The sequence below is a fragment of the Jaculus jaculus genome, chromosome 5 (assembly GCF_020740685.1).
Source record: "Jaculus jaculus isolate mJacJac1 chromosome 5, mJacJac1.mat.Y.cur, whole genome shotgun sequence".
Taxonomy (NCBI): domain Eukaryota; kingdom Metazoa; phylum Chordata; class Mammalia; order Rodentia; family Dipodidae; genus Jaculus; species Jaculus jaculus.
The window spans coordinates 41,579,129-41,596,041 of record NC_059106.1 but is presented as its reverse complement, the minus strand read 5'-3'; the positions used below and the strand labels follow the sequence as shown (position 1 = coordinate 41,596,041).

Below are 16,913 nucleotides of genomic sequence, written 5' to 3'. Positions count from 1 at the left end.
AAACAAAAGAGTGACAGGGGGCAGTAAGGACAGATAACAATTAGACACAAGGGCTAGAAGGTGCAGCAACTTGGGATCATTTATCATAAAAGCAACACTCTATTCAAAGGACCCCCAAAATACCACAGTATTAAATAAAACCCAGTTCATTACCTTATGAACAGCACAATGAACCAAGATTAATAAGGAAAATATACATTACATTTCAGGTAGCTTACTTATTCTGAGGAAGCACAAGAAAAAGTAGTAGAGTACTTTACATTATATAAAATGCTTCCAAGTGGATCACTACATTTCGTCCTCACATCACAGTGCAAGCAGGACAGGTACCTGCGCTGCCAGAAATCTCTGGTAAGTAACTGTGCTTAAGTAACGGAGGAAGATGGACTTATTAGAGGCAGTAACAAGGCAGTGTGCTGAGAGGTCCCATGCTAAAGGGCCTCAGTGAGGGTGGCCTCTGGCCAATGACTCAATCAGTGACTCTTGAGATGACCCTGGGAACTTGGAAGCTGACTCCCACACCCCAGCAGAGCCTTCCTGTGAAAGCCAGCATGGCCAGCACCTGAAACAGCAGCTCATGGGGCTCCCCAGCTGCACATAGCCACATTCTTCTGAACTCCTAACCCACAGAAACCCTAGAGCAATAAACATATTGTTTTAAGCCTTAAGTTTGTGGTCATTTTTTTATAGTATCAGTAGGTAAATTAATATAGCCAAGACCCAACAGGTACAGCAGTCCCAGTGATTTTGTTTCTAATCTTGCAATGTGAAGACAGTACCAAAATTCTTTTTTTGTTGTTGTTTAATTTTTATTTATTTATTTATTCATGAGCGAGAGAGAATGAGTATGCCAGTGCCTCCAGCCACGGCAAACAAACTATAAACACATGTGACACCTTGTGCATCTGGCTTACGTAGGTTTGGGGAATCAAACCTGCGTCCTTTGGCTTTGCAGGCAAGTGCCATAGCAATTAAGCCATCCCTCCAGCTCCAACACTACCAAAATTCTTGAAAAAATCATCTAGCCTATCTCTACTCTTATTCTCAACTCACTAGCAATCTGATAAAATAAACTCCCTTCCTCAGCTTCAGTCTGCTCCAAACAGCCATGTGACAACTGAGGACCTAATTTCAACCCTCTGCACTAAATGTCTCTGACTTTATATTCTTTCTGTGCAATTGGCCTCTGCCTGCCTTCTCAGCCTCTGCTTATCCTCTTCCCCACCACACTTAAATGTATGCATTCACCACCTTCTGCGCCCTCAAACCCCTTGACTTTTCCCATGGCAATCTTACTACCGAATTCTTTTGACATGAGTCACTCATTCCTCATTACAAGGCACTGTTCTGGACAGAAGGAAGCATCAATGAGCCGGACTAGCAGGGATGCTGCTTCCATGAAACTCACACTTCCTCGAGAGCCCCTCTCTCCAGGTGGACTCACAGTACTTGTCCACCCTGTCCTGGGCCAAGAAGGCTGCCCTCCACAGACTTCAATACTGGGGCTCCTTTTCCCTCTAAAAGTGCCATGAGGAAAACAAAACAGGCTGATTCTCCATAATCCCTGTGGTGGTTTGATTCAGGTGTGCCCCATAAACTTAGGTGTTCTGAATGCTAGGTTCCCAGCTAATGGAGATTTGGGAATTAATGCCTACTGGAGGCCGTGTGTTGTTGGGGGTGGGCTTATGGTGCTATAGCCACTTTCCCCATGCCAGTTTTTGGCACACTCTCCTGTTGCTATTGTCCACCTTATGTTGCCAGGGGGTGATGTCCATTTGGAGCTTCCCCTAGAGTTTGTAAGTCAAAATAAATCCTTTTCTTTAAAGATTTTTTTTGTTCATTTTTATTTATTTGAGAGAGAGAGAGAGAGAGAGAAGCAGATAGAGACAAAAAGAGAGAATGGGCACGCCAGGGCTTCTAGCCACTGCAAACGAACTCCAGATGTGTGCACCCCCTTGTGCATCTGGCTAACATGGGTCCTGGGGAATCAAGCCTCGAACCAGGGTCCTTAGGCTTCACAGGCAAGCACTTAACTGCTAAGCCATCTCTCCAGCCCAAGTCCTTTTTCCCCAAAAGCTGCTCTTGGTCAGAGGATTTCTGCCAGCAATGCGAACCTGACTGCAACAATCTCTGACCCACATTTCCAATGTCATGTGTATGCATATTATAAGGCTACGAAATTACATCTAAAACACATCAGATACTTTTGCATCTAGTCTTCCCAAAACATATTTCACTTGTATTCACTATCTCACTTTGGCTTCACCAAGCTCCCAGTAGCTATGGTTCAAAATACAGGAGTCAGCAGCATCTGGGAGGCAGAGGTAGGAGGATCATTATAAGCTCAAGACTAGCCTAAGGTTAGCCTAGACTAGAAAGAGTCCCTGTCTCAAGGGGAAAAAAAAAAAGGTGGCCCATATTCAGCTACAAAACTCATTTCTCTCCCCTCCACACACACACCTTTCTCTCAATGCTACAAAAATTTCTTACGATTGTTTGCTCATTTACTGAACCAGTAAGTTTTTGCTAAACCCAAGTACTAGTGCCTGACCCCATGAAATAAACATGTAACTGAGGAAGAGAGAAGTGAACAAGCAGATGAATGCAGTAAGCAGGAAAACCACTGCCCTGCTGCACAAAGCAAGGACCCAGATGCAAACTGGAAGAGAAGAGGCCAAGAAGACTTGAACAGGACTTGCCTAAGTCCAAACAAGGACACTTGTCAGTGTAAGCAGCCAGCATTCTGGATGAAGGAGTACTTTGTAGATTAAGACAACAGTAATGTACAAACAAGGGCTGTAACCATAAAAAAGCATGGGACCCCAGCACAATCAAAACCTGTAAGATGGGCTGGAGGGATGGCTTAGCAGTGAAGGTGCTTTCTTGAGAAGCCTAAGGACCCAGGTTTAATTCCCCAGTAAGCCAGATGCACAAGGTGGCACATGTGTCTGGAGATAGTTTCCAGTGACTAGAGGCCCTAGAATGCCCATTCTATATGCGCAGCCCCTCTTGCAAATAAACAAACAACATGTGGCTGAACTGAGCTGAGTGAGCTGAGCTGAGCTGAGAGGCAGGAAATCTGAAGCAGAAGCAGGTAGACTTATCTTATTGGAGAGTTAACATTAGCCAATCAATTCCACTCCTCTGTGCTTAAAAAATAAGGAAAGAATAAAAATCGAAAAGCCTCTCCCAGAGCAGAGCAGACAAAACCCCAGACTCCTCAGTGAGATTTTCCAAGCCTGTGCTACCTGGCCCCTACATTCCCATGCCTAACTACCCACATGTCACCCTGTCCTCTCCTGTCTTGGCCTTTTGCTCCACTTCCACTGCTTGCAATTTCTTCCCCAAGAACCACATTTGCCTGTCTAATCCACCTCCTTCAGGAAGTCTTCCCCGTTTAGCATAGTGCCTTACAACAGCACTATTCAGGGCTACCTGGAATCCCTGATACCTACACCTGCTCCGTCACAGGCTACTGTCCCTACAGGCTTCTGGCACACATAACATAATGAGGGAATCCTAATGTCAAAGACTACGGAAAATGTTAAAAGAAACATTCAATTTGCCAGTACTGCATCTCTAAGGAGTCAACCATGTAAAGTTAGGAAGTCAATCATTTTTTAATTACATGGAAGCAACCAATCAAAAACCTAGATCTCTGTATATTTTTGTTTCAGCTACTCTAAATAAGTATAGCTATGTAATTTTTAAAAACAGTAAGTAAGTAAGCCTAGAAAGACTGGTTAACTTCCTCAGTCATGGCCCTTAGGGGCAGAGTAAAGAGCAGAGCCTAGTTTCCTGATACTCCTTCCCCAAAGTTACAGTAAATAGAACCCATCTCTACATGATACACTACTAACTTACTTGGTTACCTGGAAATCGTTCCCTAATTCTTCCCTCAATTAGCCCACATGCCTTCCAACTTCTCAAATTAGTCAAATCCCTTGACACACCACATTTGCCTTACTGTATCCTAACTGTGATTCACATGTATCCCAACTGTAATTCACATTGTCTGTCTCCTCCATTTGCTCCATGAGCCTGACAAAAATCAGCATTTCATTATTATTTGATGAGTAAATGAACTCACTCAAAGTGCAATATTAACTAAGATTCAAGTACAGAATGTCCCCACAATAATAAACAATAACTGAGGTTCACGTACAGGCTCCCTGCAGTATAAGTTCCCAGAACATCTTCTAATGCCTCTTATCAGTAACTGTTTAAATTTCAACATCACAATTTTATTTTAACATAGTCTGCCTCTGAGAATTACAAAAAAAATCAAATGTAATCTGTTAATTCTCTTTAGCCACAATGTGTGTTAATAAGTCCACCACATTTTTTTCTATACAAACTTTCACATAAAAAAAAACACATGCTACACAAACCAACAGGCTATATAGAACAGCTACTTGCTGTTGGAACAAGACAAGTCCAGTCCCAGCCTAACAGTGAACTATGGCATTATATCTAGGCAGCTTGCTATACTAGTAAATTAAGACAGTATGTTTTTAAGGTGAGATACTCAAGTGCTAGAGTTAGTCAGGAGTTTCTCAGTAAATAGTAGACCTATTAGGAGTTTGACTCCCCAAAAAGATACATAGATATAACACAAGCCCAATTACCTTTTCTGTAGAAATTGAGAAACTGATTGTAATATTCAAGTAAATGCAGGAATGTGGACTATCCAAAACAATCTCAAGAACAGGACTGGAGGTCTGTACAGGCCTGCAAACCCAGTGCTGAGGAGGCTGAGGCAGGACCTCACAATGAAAGCCAGCCTGTGCTGCATAGCAAGGCTCAGTCCCAAGATAACAAAACACTTACTACTAAGGGCAGGAGGACAGATGTACTCTGGATCAACATAGTAGAGTTGAGACTAAAAAAAAAAGAAACACACTTATAGTCAAACTATTTTCAACAAGGGTACCAAGACCCTTCAACAAGGAAACAATGGCATTTTTCAACAAATGGTCCTGGGACAGCTGGATACACCTATAAAAGAATGAAATCAGAAGCCTACCTACACCATATGTAAAATGAACAAAGGCAACTTAAAGGTAAGAGCTGCTACAATAAAACTCTTGGAAGATATATATATTCTCATGACTTAGACTGGGGCAATGGCTTAATTATGGCAACAAAGGTATAAACAGTAAGAAGTGGAGGACTGATAAATGGTACCTAGTTAAAGTTAGTATTTCCATAGTCCTTCAGACATGATCAAGAAAATGAAAGACAGCCCACAGAATGGAAGAAAATATTTGCAAATCATGTATCTGATAAATGACTAATATCCAGAATGTATTTTAAAAATCCTTACAATTCGGCAGCAAAAACAAAAATAACTGACTCAATTAAAAAATGGCAATGAAATTGAGTAGACGTATACATGACCAACAAGCATATGAACAGATGTTCAACATCATTAGTCATTAGGGAAATGCAAATCAAAACCACAATGACAGACCACTGCCATCCCAATGATGGTAACAGCAAAAAAAAAAAACAAAAAAACAAAGTCCCAAGTGTTAGCAAGGAGAACAGGTACAGGAACCCTCATACCTTGCTGGTGGAACATATGGTAATGCAGCCACTTTGCAAACAATTTGGCAGTTCTCTCTCTCTCTCTCTCTCTCTTTTTTTTTTTTTTTTTTTTTTTTTTGGTTTTTCAAGGTAGGGTCTCACTCTGGTCCAGGCTGACCTGGAATTAACTCTGTCATCTCAGGGTGGCCTTGAACACATGGCAATCCTCCTACCTCTGCCTCCCGAGTGCTGGGATTAAAGGTGTGCGCCACCACGCCCAGCATTTGCAGTTCTCTTTTTTAAAGCTAAGCACAGAGTAAACATATGACCCAGCAATTCTACCCACAGGTATCCTGCCCAAGAGAACTGGAAATATGTCTGCATGAAAACGTCAAGTCCGTAACAGCATTGTTGGGAACAGCCAAAAGGGGGGAATAACTCAAAAATGTTGATCTACTAGAGAATGGATAAACAAAATACAGCATATCCGTACAACAGGTTATTCAGCCAGAAATGGAGTGAAGTAATGACCCAGGTATAATATGAATACCTCTTGAGAACATGACAACAGAAATAGTCACACAAAAAAAAGAGTCCAGGCAAATCATCTATAAAGACAGAACAGCAGGGCATGGTGGCACACACCTTTAATCCCAGGATTCGGGAGGCAGCGATAGGAGGACTGCCATGAGATCTAGGCCACCCTGAATAGTGAATTCCAGGTCAGCCTAAGCTAGAGTGAGACCCTACCTCAAAAAACAAAAAAAAAAAAAAAAAAAAAAGACAGAACATAGATTGGTAATTGCCTAGGTGGAGGGAAGAATGGAAAAGTACTTCAAATGAGTACAGGTTTTAAAATATTTTTGCATATTATTTATTTATTTATTTATTTATTTATTTATTTATTTATTTATTTTAAAGAGAGAATGAATGGGCGCACCAGGGCCTCTAGCTGCTGCAAACAAACTCCAGATGCATGTGCTACCTTGTGCATCTGGCTTAAGTGGGTACTAGGGAGTTGAACCTGGGTCCTTTGGCTTTGTAGGTAAGTGCCTTAACCACTAAGCTATCTCTCCAACCTAAGTACAGACTGTTTATTAGTAAATATTAATTGTACAAAGTGATGAGTATCATTATGACATTTTCATATATGTACATAATATGCTTTGATTTAGCATATTTTCTTCTCAGAGTGATGAAAATGTTGTGGGGTTAGATAGTAGAAATAGATGTATAACTATAAATATATTAAAAAACAAAAAATTTTAAAAGGTCAATGCTACGGAATATGAATTTTATCTTTTTTGTCTTTGTGTGTGTGTATGTATGTGTCCATCCTGGCATGCATGTGGAGGTCAAAGGACAACCATAGGTGTCAGTCTCACTTTCTTCCACTTTGTTTGAGGAATGGTCTCTTGCTCACCAATTGCACATATTCCAGGGTAGCTGGTTCACAAACTTCCAGGGATTCTCCTGCCCTCTCCTCCCTTCTCACTATAAAAGTGCTGGGATTATAGACACGTGCTACTACTTACTGATTTATGTGGGTTCTGGGAATTCAATATAATTCAGGGCTGTGAAAGATGGCTCAGTGGATAAAATTCTTGTAAACCTGAATGCAAACCTGAATACCTGAGTTCAGATCCCCAGGCCCCATGTAAAAATCAGAAGCCTTTGCAGGTGAGATGGGAGGAGAAGACAGGAGATGTTCCCAGAAGCTCACAGACCAGCACAGCAGTGAACAACAAGAATAAGAGACCCTTGCCTCAAATAAGATGGAAGGCGAGGGCTGACCCCAGAAAGTTGTCCTCTGACCCCCACACACACACACCATGGCATGTGCATGCCCATAGTCACACATGAACTTGTATATGCATACACATATACATGACAAGCTATCAAGTTGGAAGTTGTGGCCTATTAGCCCAGCACTTGGGAGGTGGAGGCACAAGGATCAGGAGTTCAAAGTTAGCCTTCGCTACACAGAGTTTGGGGCCAGCCTGAGACACATAAGACCCTGGCCCCCCAAAAAAAACAATGACAAAAAAGGTATCATCTCTCTCTATTAATAAAACTACCTCAATGGTTATATTGCTTTGAAACACTACATGCTTTCATCTTTTGTTAAGAAAAATGTAATACTGAGTACTGCTTCTCTGAAAACTGTGTATTCAAGGTCATTGCTATGAAGCATCAATGGCTAAACTGCTGTAAATGCAGAGTTTAATGTTGTATGGGCTCTTAGGCCTTTACACAGTCCTCAAAAGCAACTGTTGTTTCATGGTCTTCAACCTGCTCTCTATAATTCTGTAAGGTATCATGAAAAATAAGAGATTAGAGGTAAGGTGGATATTTGAAGGAAAGGCCCAATGAGGGTACACACAGGTGACCACAGGCACCTAAAACAGAAGCAACTTTCTGGGTTCTTTCTCTGATACCCATTAACCCAGGACAACAACTGTGGATGAACAACTCCAACCTTTTAGAGGTTGCATGTATGTAGTATGCATGAATGTGGAACCAGAGGACAACCTCAAATGTAGTTCCTCAGGTGCACTGTCTCCCTTCTGAGACAGACTTTCTACTTTGAACTCACATCTTAGGCTAGACTTGCTGGCCAGCAAGCCCCAGAGTCTCTTGTTTCTACCTCTCCAGTGCTGAGATTACAGACACATACCACCACACCAGGCATTTTAACATCCTCGTGCTTGTGAGACAAGCATTCTACCAACCGAGTTACCACCCTAACCCCAAAGCTCCAACTGTTTACGCTTATTACCTATAAGCAGGGGAAAGGGAAGGAAACCCACCCAAATATCAGTGTTATGGAGACCTCAAATGATAGATACACCCCCTCCCAACTGCCTGACTCTACCTGAGAGCCCCCAAAAGGCAAAGAGGTCACAAACCATTGCATTTTGTGTGCCCTGCTTTGTACAACTCAAAGTACAAGCATTGGACAGTGACAACATCCACTGCTGATTTATTCCACACACACAGAGGCTGACTGAGGATGCTTGGCCTCCTAGCTGTAGCCACAGTGAACATTTTCTCTGCAAAAAGTTTAAAATCTCTACAGCAACTGACATGAGAAACCCATTTAAGAGTTGATACCCTTTCTCTTATACTGCTTGATGGAGCCAGATTACAGAACCAGGATCCCTACAACAGCACCACTGCCTTCTCACACACTCCTCTCTGCCTAACTCCTTGAGAAGACCAGCAGGCCACTAATCCTAACCCACCTCCCACCAGGAGGAATACCTGACCTAGGGAAACAAGAAAGGAGGGAGGGGAGTCGATCTAATTCTGTCTCGAGTATTTCTGAACCTACCCTGAAAGCCATAAAAGACAGTACAGCACTGAACTAGGACTAGTCCTGATGGTGAGCATTCAGCTAGTACCAGCTCTAGATGGTGAATACCACCACAGTCAGGACATGCAGGGCCCGTGAATGCAACTTGCACAAGGAAAAGTCTGAAGAAAGCCCATCTGCCAGGAGAACCAGAGGGGAATAGCAGAGACAGGAGCCTTGGCATTCCAGGTGGGATCCCAGCTCAGCTCACAACAACTTTAGAGACGTCAGTCCAGGACATTTCCCAGACTGCTCCACTGCACGTGAAAGTCTGTCCTGGAGGCTGGGACCACTGCTGCTTCTCTTAGACTAGAACCCCTCCCATACCCGACCCATCCAGAGGGGCTTGCTTCCTTGCCACCCAAATTGCTCTAACCTTTTTTGAGGCAGAATTTCTCTATGCATCATCCCCGGCTGGAATGGAACTCACTATGTATTTTTTTAATGGTGTTAAAATATAGCCAATATACAATCTACCAATTTTGAGCACATGATGTAGGGATAGTAAGTACTGTCACCACTAACCACTGTACACTATCACCATCATCACTAACCACTGCAGTATACACCATCACCAATAACTACTGCAGAGTACACCATCACCCCTAAATATTACACAATGTATACCATCACTACTAACCAATGCATGAGTACACCATCACCCCTAAATATTACACAATGTATACCATCACCACTAACCACTGCACGAGTACACCATCACCATTAACCACTGCACAGAGTACACTATCACCCCTAAATATTACACAGTGTACATCTTCACCACTAACCACTGCATGAGTACACCATCACCCCTAAATATTACACAATGTATACCATCACCATTAACTACTGCACAGAGTACACCATCACCCCTAAATATTACACAATGTATACCATCACCATTAACTACTGCACAGAGTACACCATCACCCCTAAATATTACACAATGTATACCATCACTACTAACCACTGCATAGAGTACACCATCACCATTAACCACCGCACGAGTACACCATCACCCCTAAATATTACACAATGTATACCATCACCATTAACTACTGCACAGAGTACACCATCGCCCCTAAATATTACACAGTGTATACCATCACCACTAACCACTGCACAAGTACACCATCACCATTAACCACTGCCTTAGTACACCATCACCCCTAAATATTACACAATGTATACCATCACCACTAACCACTGCACGAGTACACCATCACCATTACCCACTGCACAGAGTACACCATTACCCCTAAATATTACACAGTGTACATCTTCACCACTAACCAATAAACAATGCACAGAGTACACCATCAACACTAAACATTACTCATTTTTAAAAACATTCAGAAAAATCATAGGCTTTTTAGCCATTAATATTGAACCAATGGTCCCACCTCTATTCCTTCATCAAACAACAAGGGTAAGGAACCTCAACAAGGCAGGACTATGGCATAATAGTGAAGAAGGTAGCCCATCATATCCACAGCAACTGGGAGCAGCCTCAAAACCAACCCATTCAAGGTTCTTCCAGACAAGGCCACAGAGGCAAGACAAACTAAATAAAATTACTTGGAAAGGACAGAAACAAGCTGTCAAGGATGTTGAGCTGTCAAAAAGGTCACAATAATCACTGCACTTGCATCAAAAGGCACACAAGCAGCAATGGGTCATATCTATAATATGCAGATTCAGCATAGTAAGACTGATGTTCCTTCCCACCCAGAATGCCTACAATCAATTTCTGGGATTTAAGTTTATTTAGTCAAGTAATGAAGGACCCCAAGCACGAAAAACAAGTGCTTCAAAAACTCTGAGCATCCACTTGCCACCTTTCTACTAGTTACAGCCCTCTTTAGTATAGCAGCCTCCCCAATAAACTAAATAAGAAAGACCTTCACCACAGCATCGTCAAAGCAAAAGGTTCAGCAGCACATTCTCTGATGGCAGAGATGGAAAGGACAAGGCCAGGAACATTTGCAAAAACACCAGGAACTTGAGCCTACTCCTCTGTCTATTTAAATACAAAAGGACTTTCAAAAAATAATGTTCAACCCTTCCCAAATGCCAGACCTGTAGGTGTCCAGGGAGTTTGTCCAAGTGAAGATCTTTTATTGTTGATTATAGTAGACCCACAGCAACACTCCAATCCACAAGAGTTGCTTAATAGGAAGAGCCTTAATTTACTGAATTACCAGTGATCAATAGATTTTAATAGCATTTATATTAATCAACTCCAAAAATCACAGTTAAAGAACTATACAAACTACCATGAGCATAAAATATCTGAAGTCAGTAAATACCCTCTCATCTGCAGCCAGATATTGTCTATTTTCCAAAACTGTGACTCTGTCATCCACACTGAAGTAGACAGTAATCTTATCATAGGGGATAACCAGGAAAATAGAACTTTGATGTGTTGGTCATCTTCATTAAAAACCTCAACAACTGGGCTGGAGAGATGGCTTAGAAGTTAAAGGCACTTGCCTGAAAAGCCAAAGGGCCAAGGTTCAATTCCCCAGGACCCAAATAAGCCAGATACACAAGGTGGCGCATGCATCTGGAGTTCATTTGCAGTGGCTACAAACCCTGGTGTGCCCATTCTCTCTCTGTGTCTGCCTCTTTCTCTTTCTCCCTCAAATAAATAAGTAATAATAAATTTAAAATATATATATAGGGCTGGAGAGATGGCCTAGTGGTAAAGCACTTGCCTGTGAAGCCTAAGGACCCAGTTCAAGGCTCAATTCCCCAGGACCCACATTAGCCAGATGCACAAGGGGGCACATGCATCTGGAGTTCGTTTGCAGTGGCTGGAAGCCCTGGCGTGCCCACTCTCTCCTCTCTCTCCCTCCCTCCCTCCCTCCCTCCCTCCCTCCCTCCCTCCCTCTCTCTCTGTCGCTCTCAAATAAATAAATAAAAATAAACAAAAAATTAAAATATATGTATATGTATTTTAAAAAACAAAACCAGGGCCAGGCATGGTGGCACATGCCTTTAATCCCAGCACCTGGGAGGCAGAACTAGGAGGTTCACTATGAGTTCAAGGCCAGCCTGGGACTAGAGTGAATTCCAGGTCAGGCTGGGGTAGAGTTGAGACCCTATCTTAAAAACCAAAAAAAAAAAAAAAAAAAGACACCAAAACCAACAATTGTTTTTAGTGTGTGCACGTATGACCAGTATGCATATATACAAACTCGTGTGCACATGTGTGTGTAGCAGAAAGGAGGAGCTCAGAGGCCACAATTCAAATTCCTCCTGCACAGCTTGCACCAACATACTTCTTCTTGACCTGGAGCAAAAGACCTCAACAGGAGAAAAAAAAAAAAAAAGTTACAAAGAGCAGCCCAATAAAGCAAGCCACAAAATGAAAATGCACCTCCCAACTTCACTACTTATTATGGGTCAGAATTGGTAGGACGTCAAAAGTCACCTTCAGACAGCTCTTTATCCACATCAGAAAAATCTCATCTGAAGAAAATCATCAATGACTAACTCATGCCACAGAGCTGAGGTCTGGGAAAGACAGGATGAGAAAGAGCAGAGTGATGAATGGACTAGTCCCGTCTGCTAAAGGTAAGAAGGTATAGAGGCCAAGGACAGGCTTCTACCATTTAGCCCACAAAAGTTGCAACAAAGACAGTGAAAAACACTGCCATGGGATCCTTAGGTCAAGGCTTGTGTCCCCAGTTACTGAAGGAAAACAGCACAAGCAAAATCAAGGGAGGTTATTCTAAAAGCCTCTGTGGCCTGAGGACCCACCTGTCCCCGCCTTGGTTCAGGATCTGCAAGAATGACATGCTAACACTACAGCACTCTTCCACACATGCAAAACCTAATCATCACCCAGAATACCCTAGAGGTACATAGTTTTGAAAATTTAAAAGGTTTTACCATGAAATATTCCTTTCTTCAAGATTACTTACTAGCACAGCTGAAAGTGCAGCTCAGTGTTACAGTACTCGCTTAGCATGTACAATGCCCTCGGTCCCATCCCTAGCATTGTGAAGAATAAAAGTAAATATATATGTAACTTGCAAATATATTCCTCCTCCTAAATCATATTTCAATAATATCAACAACTATCAGCTCTTAGAAAAAATAACAAATGTCATGTACACAATCAAAAGCATATCCAGGAGTTGGGAAGATGATTCAGTGATTAAACGTACTTGCTTGCTAAGCCTGCTGGCCTGAGTTCAGTTATGTAAAGCCAGCCACAAAACTGGCCCAGGTGTCTGGAGTTTGAAGTGGCAAGAGACCCTGGTGCATAGGTGCACATGCACATAGACTCAGATGAATTATTTTTTTAAGTATATCCAGGGCTGGAGGGATGGCTTAGCAGTTAAGACACTTGCCTGCAAAGCTAAAGGACCCAGGTTCAACTCCCCAGGATCCATGTAAGCCAGATATACAAGGTAGCACATGCGTCTGGAGTTCATGTGCAGCAGCTGAAAGCCCTGGCATGCCCATTCTCTATCTGCTTCTTTCTCCCTCTCTCCAATAAAAAAAATATATATTTTATAAATTCAAAAACTATATCCAGAAGCTAACTTTGTTTCCTCAGGACATCCACTTAAATAAAGCCAGCTTACAGACAAGCCACTCATCTGTTACTCACCAGCTAACTAGGTTCAACTGTAGAAACAAAGAGCTGAAGTTCCATGTAAAGACACAAGGACACAGCACCTGAAAGTGACACAAAGCTTAAAAGGCCATCTCCAGAGTAAAATATGTTTATAAGATCTTGGCTTCAATCCCCAGCACCAAAAAAAAAAGGCAAGGAAGAGGATGATGTATCAATCAAAATGGCTATAGTTCATATAATCTATTCTAACTGAACCCTGAACTAAAATGGCACTTCCTGAATATAACACATTTAGGTTCTTGGCAATTAAATATCCAAAAAGTCAGCAAACCCCAAAGAAAGTGGAGAAAATGAACTTTTTTATAGCTCACCATTCATCAACCACAGGAGGCTTGAACGATGCCATAGGCCAGAGGCCCAGCCTCCAACTTAGCCCTGTAGAGGAAAATTCCAAATAAGATTTCTTCAAGAACCGTTCTCACACTGTACTAAATTACAAGCAGTGACCTCCCTGGAGAACCTGGAGTCCACAGCTCTGTGAGTGCACCATCTAGGGGAGAGGAAACCCACCTCCAACACAAGGGATGTTCCATGACAACAGTAGAAAATCAACAACATATTAAGTATTGAAAATAAAAGATAAGGGGCTCAGGCTGGAGAGATGCGGAAGCGGTTAAGTGCTTGCCTGTGAAGCCTAAGGACCCTGGTTCGAGGCTCAGTTCCCCAGGTCCCACGTTAGCCAGATGCACAAGGGGGCGCACGCGTCTGGAGTTCGTTTGCAGAGGCTAGAAGCCCTGGCGCGCCCATTCTCTCTCTCTCTCCCTCTATCTGTCTTTCTCTCTGTGTCTGTCGCTCTCAATTAATAAATAAAAATTTAAAAAAAAAAAAAGATAAGGGGCTGGAAAGATGGCTTAGCGGTTAAGGCGTTTGCCTGCAAGCCAAAAGACCTTGGTTCGATTCCCCAGAACCCAAGTAAGCCAGATGCACAAGGGGGCCCATGTGTCTGGAGTTCGTTTGTAGTGGCTGGAGGTCGTGGTGCGCCCACTCTTTCTCTCCCTCTCTCTGCTTCTTCCCCCACCTTTCTTCTCTCTCTCAAATAAACTCACTCTAGCCCAGGCTGGTTTTGAATGCAGTGGACATCTCATCTTACTAAGAGCTGGAATTAAAGGTGTCCATCTTATCTTTTCTTTTCTTTTTTTTGCTTTTCGAGGTAGGGTCTCACTCTAGCCCAGGCTAACCTGGAATTCCCCGTGTTCTCAGCGTGGCCCTGAACTCACAGCAATCCTCCTATCTCTGCCTCCTGAGTGCTGGGATTAAAGGAAGAGATAGGAGGATTTCCACTGAGTTCAAAACCAGCCTGGGCTAGAGTGAGTTCGAGATCAGCCTAGGCTAGTATGACCCTGCTTCAAAAAAAAAAAAAAAAAAAAATTTTTTTTTTTTTTTTTTTTTTTTTTAGAAAACAGGGCTTGGCTGCACAGATGCCCCATTCTCTTTCTCTCTCTCTCTCTCTAACAAATTAATTAATTAATTAAAATATTTCCAAAAAAAAAAAAAACAGGACTGGGGAAATGGCTCAGCAGTTAAAGGCAATTGTTTGGGAAGCCTGCCAGCCCAGGTTCAAATTCCCCAGTATACACATAAAGCCAGATATACAAAGTGGTATACGTCTCTGGAGTTTGCAGAATTAAGAAACCCTGATACTCCCATTCTCATTCTCTTCCTCTCTCTTCCTTCACAAATAAATATTTTTAAAAATATTATGTCTACATATATATGTATACATACGTCTCTCTATATATACACATATATATACACATATATGTGTGTGTATGTATATGCATATATATATGGAGAGAGACATGTGATAAGAAAGGTATTTAGGGCTGGAAAGATGACTGAGTAGCTAAAGCACTTGCCTGCAAAGCATAAGGACCCAAAATCGATTCCCAAATACCCACATAAAGCCAAATGTATAAGATGGTCTATGCATCTGGAATTCATTTGCAGTGGCTAGAAGTCCTTCCATGTTCATATCACACACGCACGCACGCACGCACTCTATTTGGCACACGCTCTCTCTCTCAAATAAATAAATAAAAAGAAAGATATCTCAAGAGTAACAGAATACTTAAAAAAATAAACAAATTAATTCCAAAAGTAATTTGAGTAGAACATAATTTAATCCCTAGGCCTTAACTTGCTGAAATGAAGCAGAATTCAATTCAAATAAATAAAAAAGTACTATTTTATAACAAAGAAGATACAGCATAGCACTGAACTTCCAACAAGAACAAAAACTTCTGTCAGTATGTTCACAACACAGTTCAATCATAAACTTATGAGCTCATTAAACTGACCATTTTTAGATGTCAATCAGTGCAGCTAGGAACCTTGCCCACACTGCAGGAATGAACCCACAGCCTTATCAAAGCAACTTCTCTCTTATCTTCTGTTTTGCTTTTTATCGCTGATTTATGGGCTGACTGATGGTAAACTGATCTGTGCATGTGCCAGAAGTTAAGTTTAGGAATACAAAACAGGAGACTGGAAGCAACAAATTCATGAATGAAAATGTTGGTATCATAGCTTGGGTCCCAGAAGAGCTCAGAGTAGTATGTGAAGAAAGTGAGAAAGTGTCCATCTTTTGGGATGTCAAATCACCAAAGTCACTGAAAAAAGGAGATAAAAGAATTAGCCTATTTTTAAAGCTCAAGATGAGGGAAGAAGGGGACAGAAAAACCCTATCAACCTTTGCCCTAGCCCACAAATGGAAAATACACAATGTAGATGGCAGAAACAAGCACACTCTGAAAGCCACAGAACGACGGCAGACTGTTAGTGTTAACAGGAACACTTTTTAAAGACAAGGTTAGTTTATGAAAGACATAATCTCCATCTCAATCTTACATCTTTCTCTCACCCTGTGGTCTACCTGTATCATTCAAAAAAGAGCACAGAAGACAGCAGAGAGACTGCCTGGTGTTACACCTGATTTTAAGACATTCTGAATGTAACCCATAGCTGGTAGCAACCACTAGAAATTTTATGTAAGAGAAAAATGCTGTTTGCTAATGATGTAATATGAACTAACAAAAAGAAATTTCAGAGTCAGACTTGGTGGCACATGTCTTTAATCCCAGCACTTAGGAGGCAGAGGTAGGAGGATTGCTGTGAGTTCAAGGCCACCCTGAGACTACATAGTGAATTCCAGGTCAGCCAAGCTAGAGCTAGAGTAAGACCCTACCTCAGGAAAAACAATATATATATATATATATATTTCAGACCTTGGATTTATTTGGAACAAATAAAAACAACTAGTTAAGGGCTGGAAAGATGGTAGTAGTTAAGACACTTGCCCATAAAGCCTAACAACCCAAGTTCATTTCCCCGATACCCACATATAGCCAGATGCACAATGTGACACATGCATCTGGAGTT

At 41.8% G+C, this 16,913-nt stretch overlaps 1 protein-coding gene across 17 annotated transcripts in view; it reads right to left on the bottom strand.

Moving 5' to 3' along the window:
* Camta1 (calmodulin binding transcription activator 1) overlaps nt 1-16,913 on the bottom strand; it is a 933,671-nt gene that overhangs the window by 906,634 nt on the left and 10,124 nt on the right. For 2 of the 17 annotated variants that reach the window (XM_045148753.1, XM_045148758.1), the window contains one exon: nt 13,847-13,910. The exons of the other annotated variants lie outside the window; for them this stretch is intronic. In XM_045148753.1, coding sequence (XP_045004688.1) covers nt 13,847-13,849 — 3 coding nt within the window. In that variant the 5' untranslated portion in view covers nt 13,850-13,910. Of the gene's footprint in view, nt 1-13,846; nt 13,911-16,913 lie in introns of those variants that run through there. 17 annotated transcript variants of the gene reach the window in all.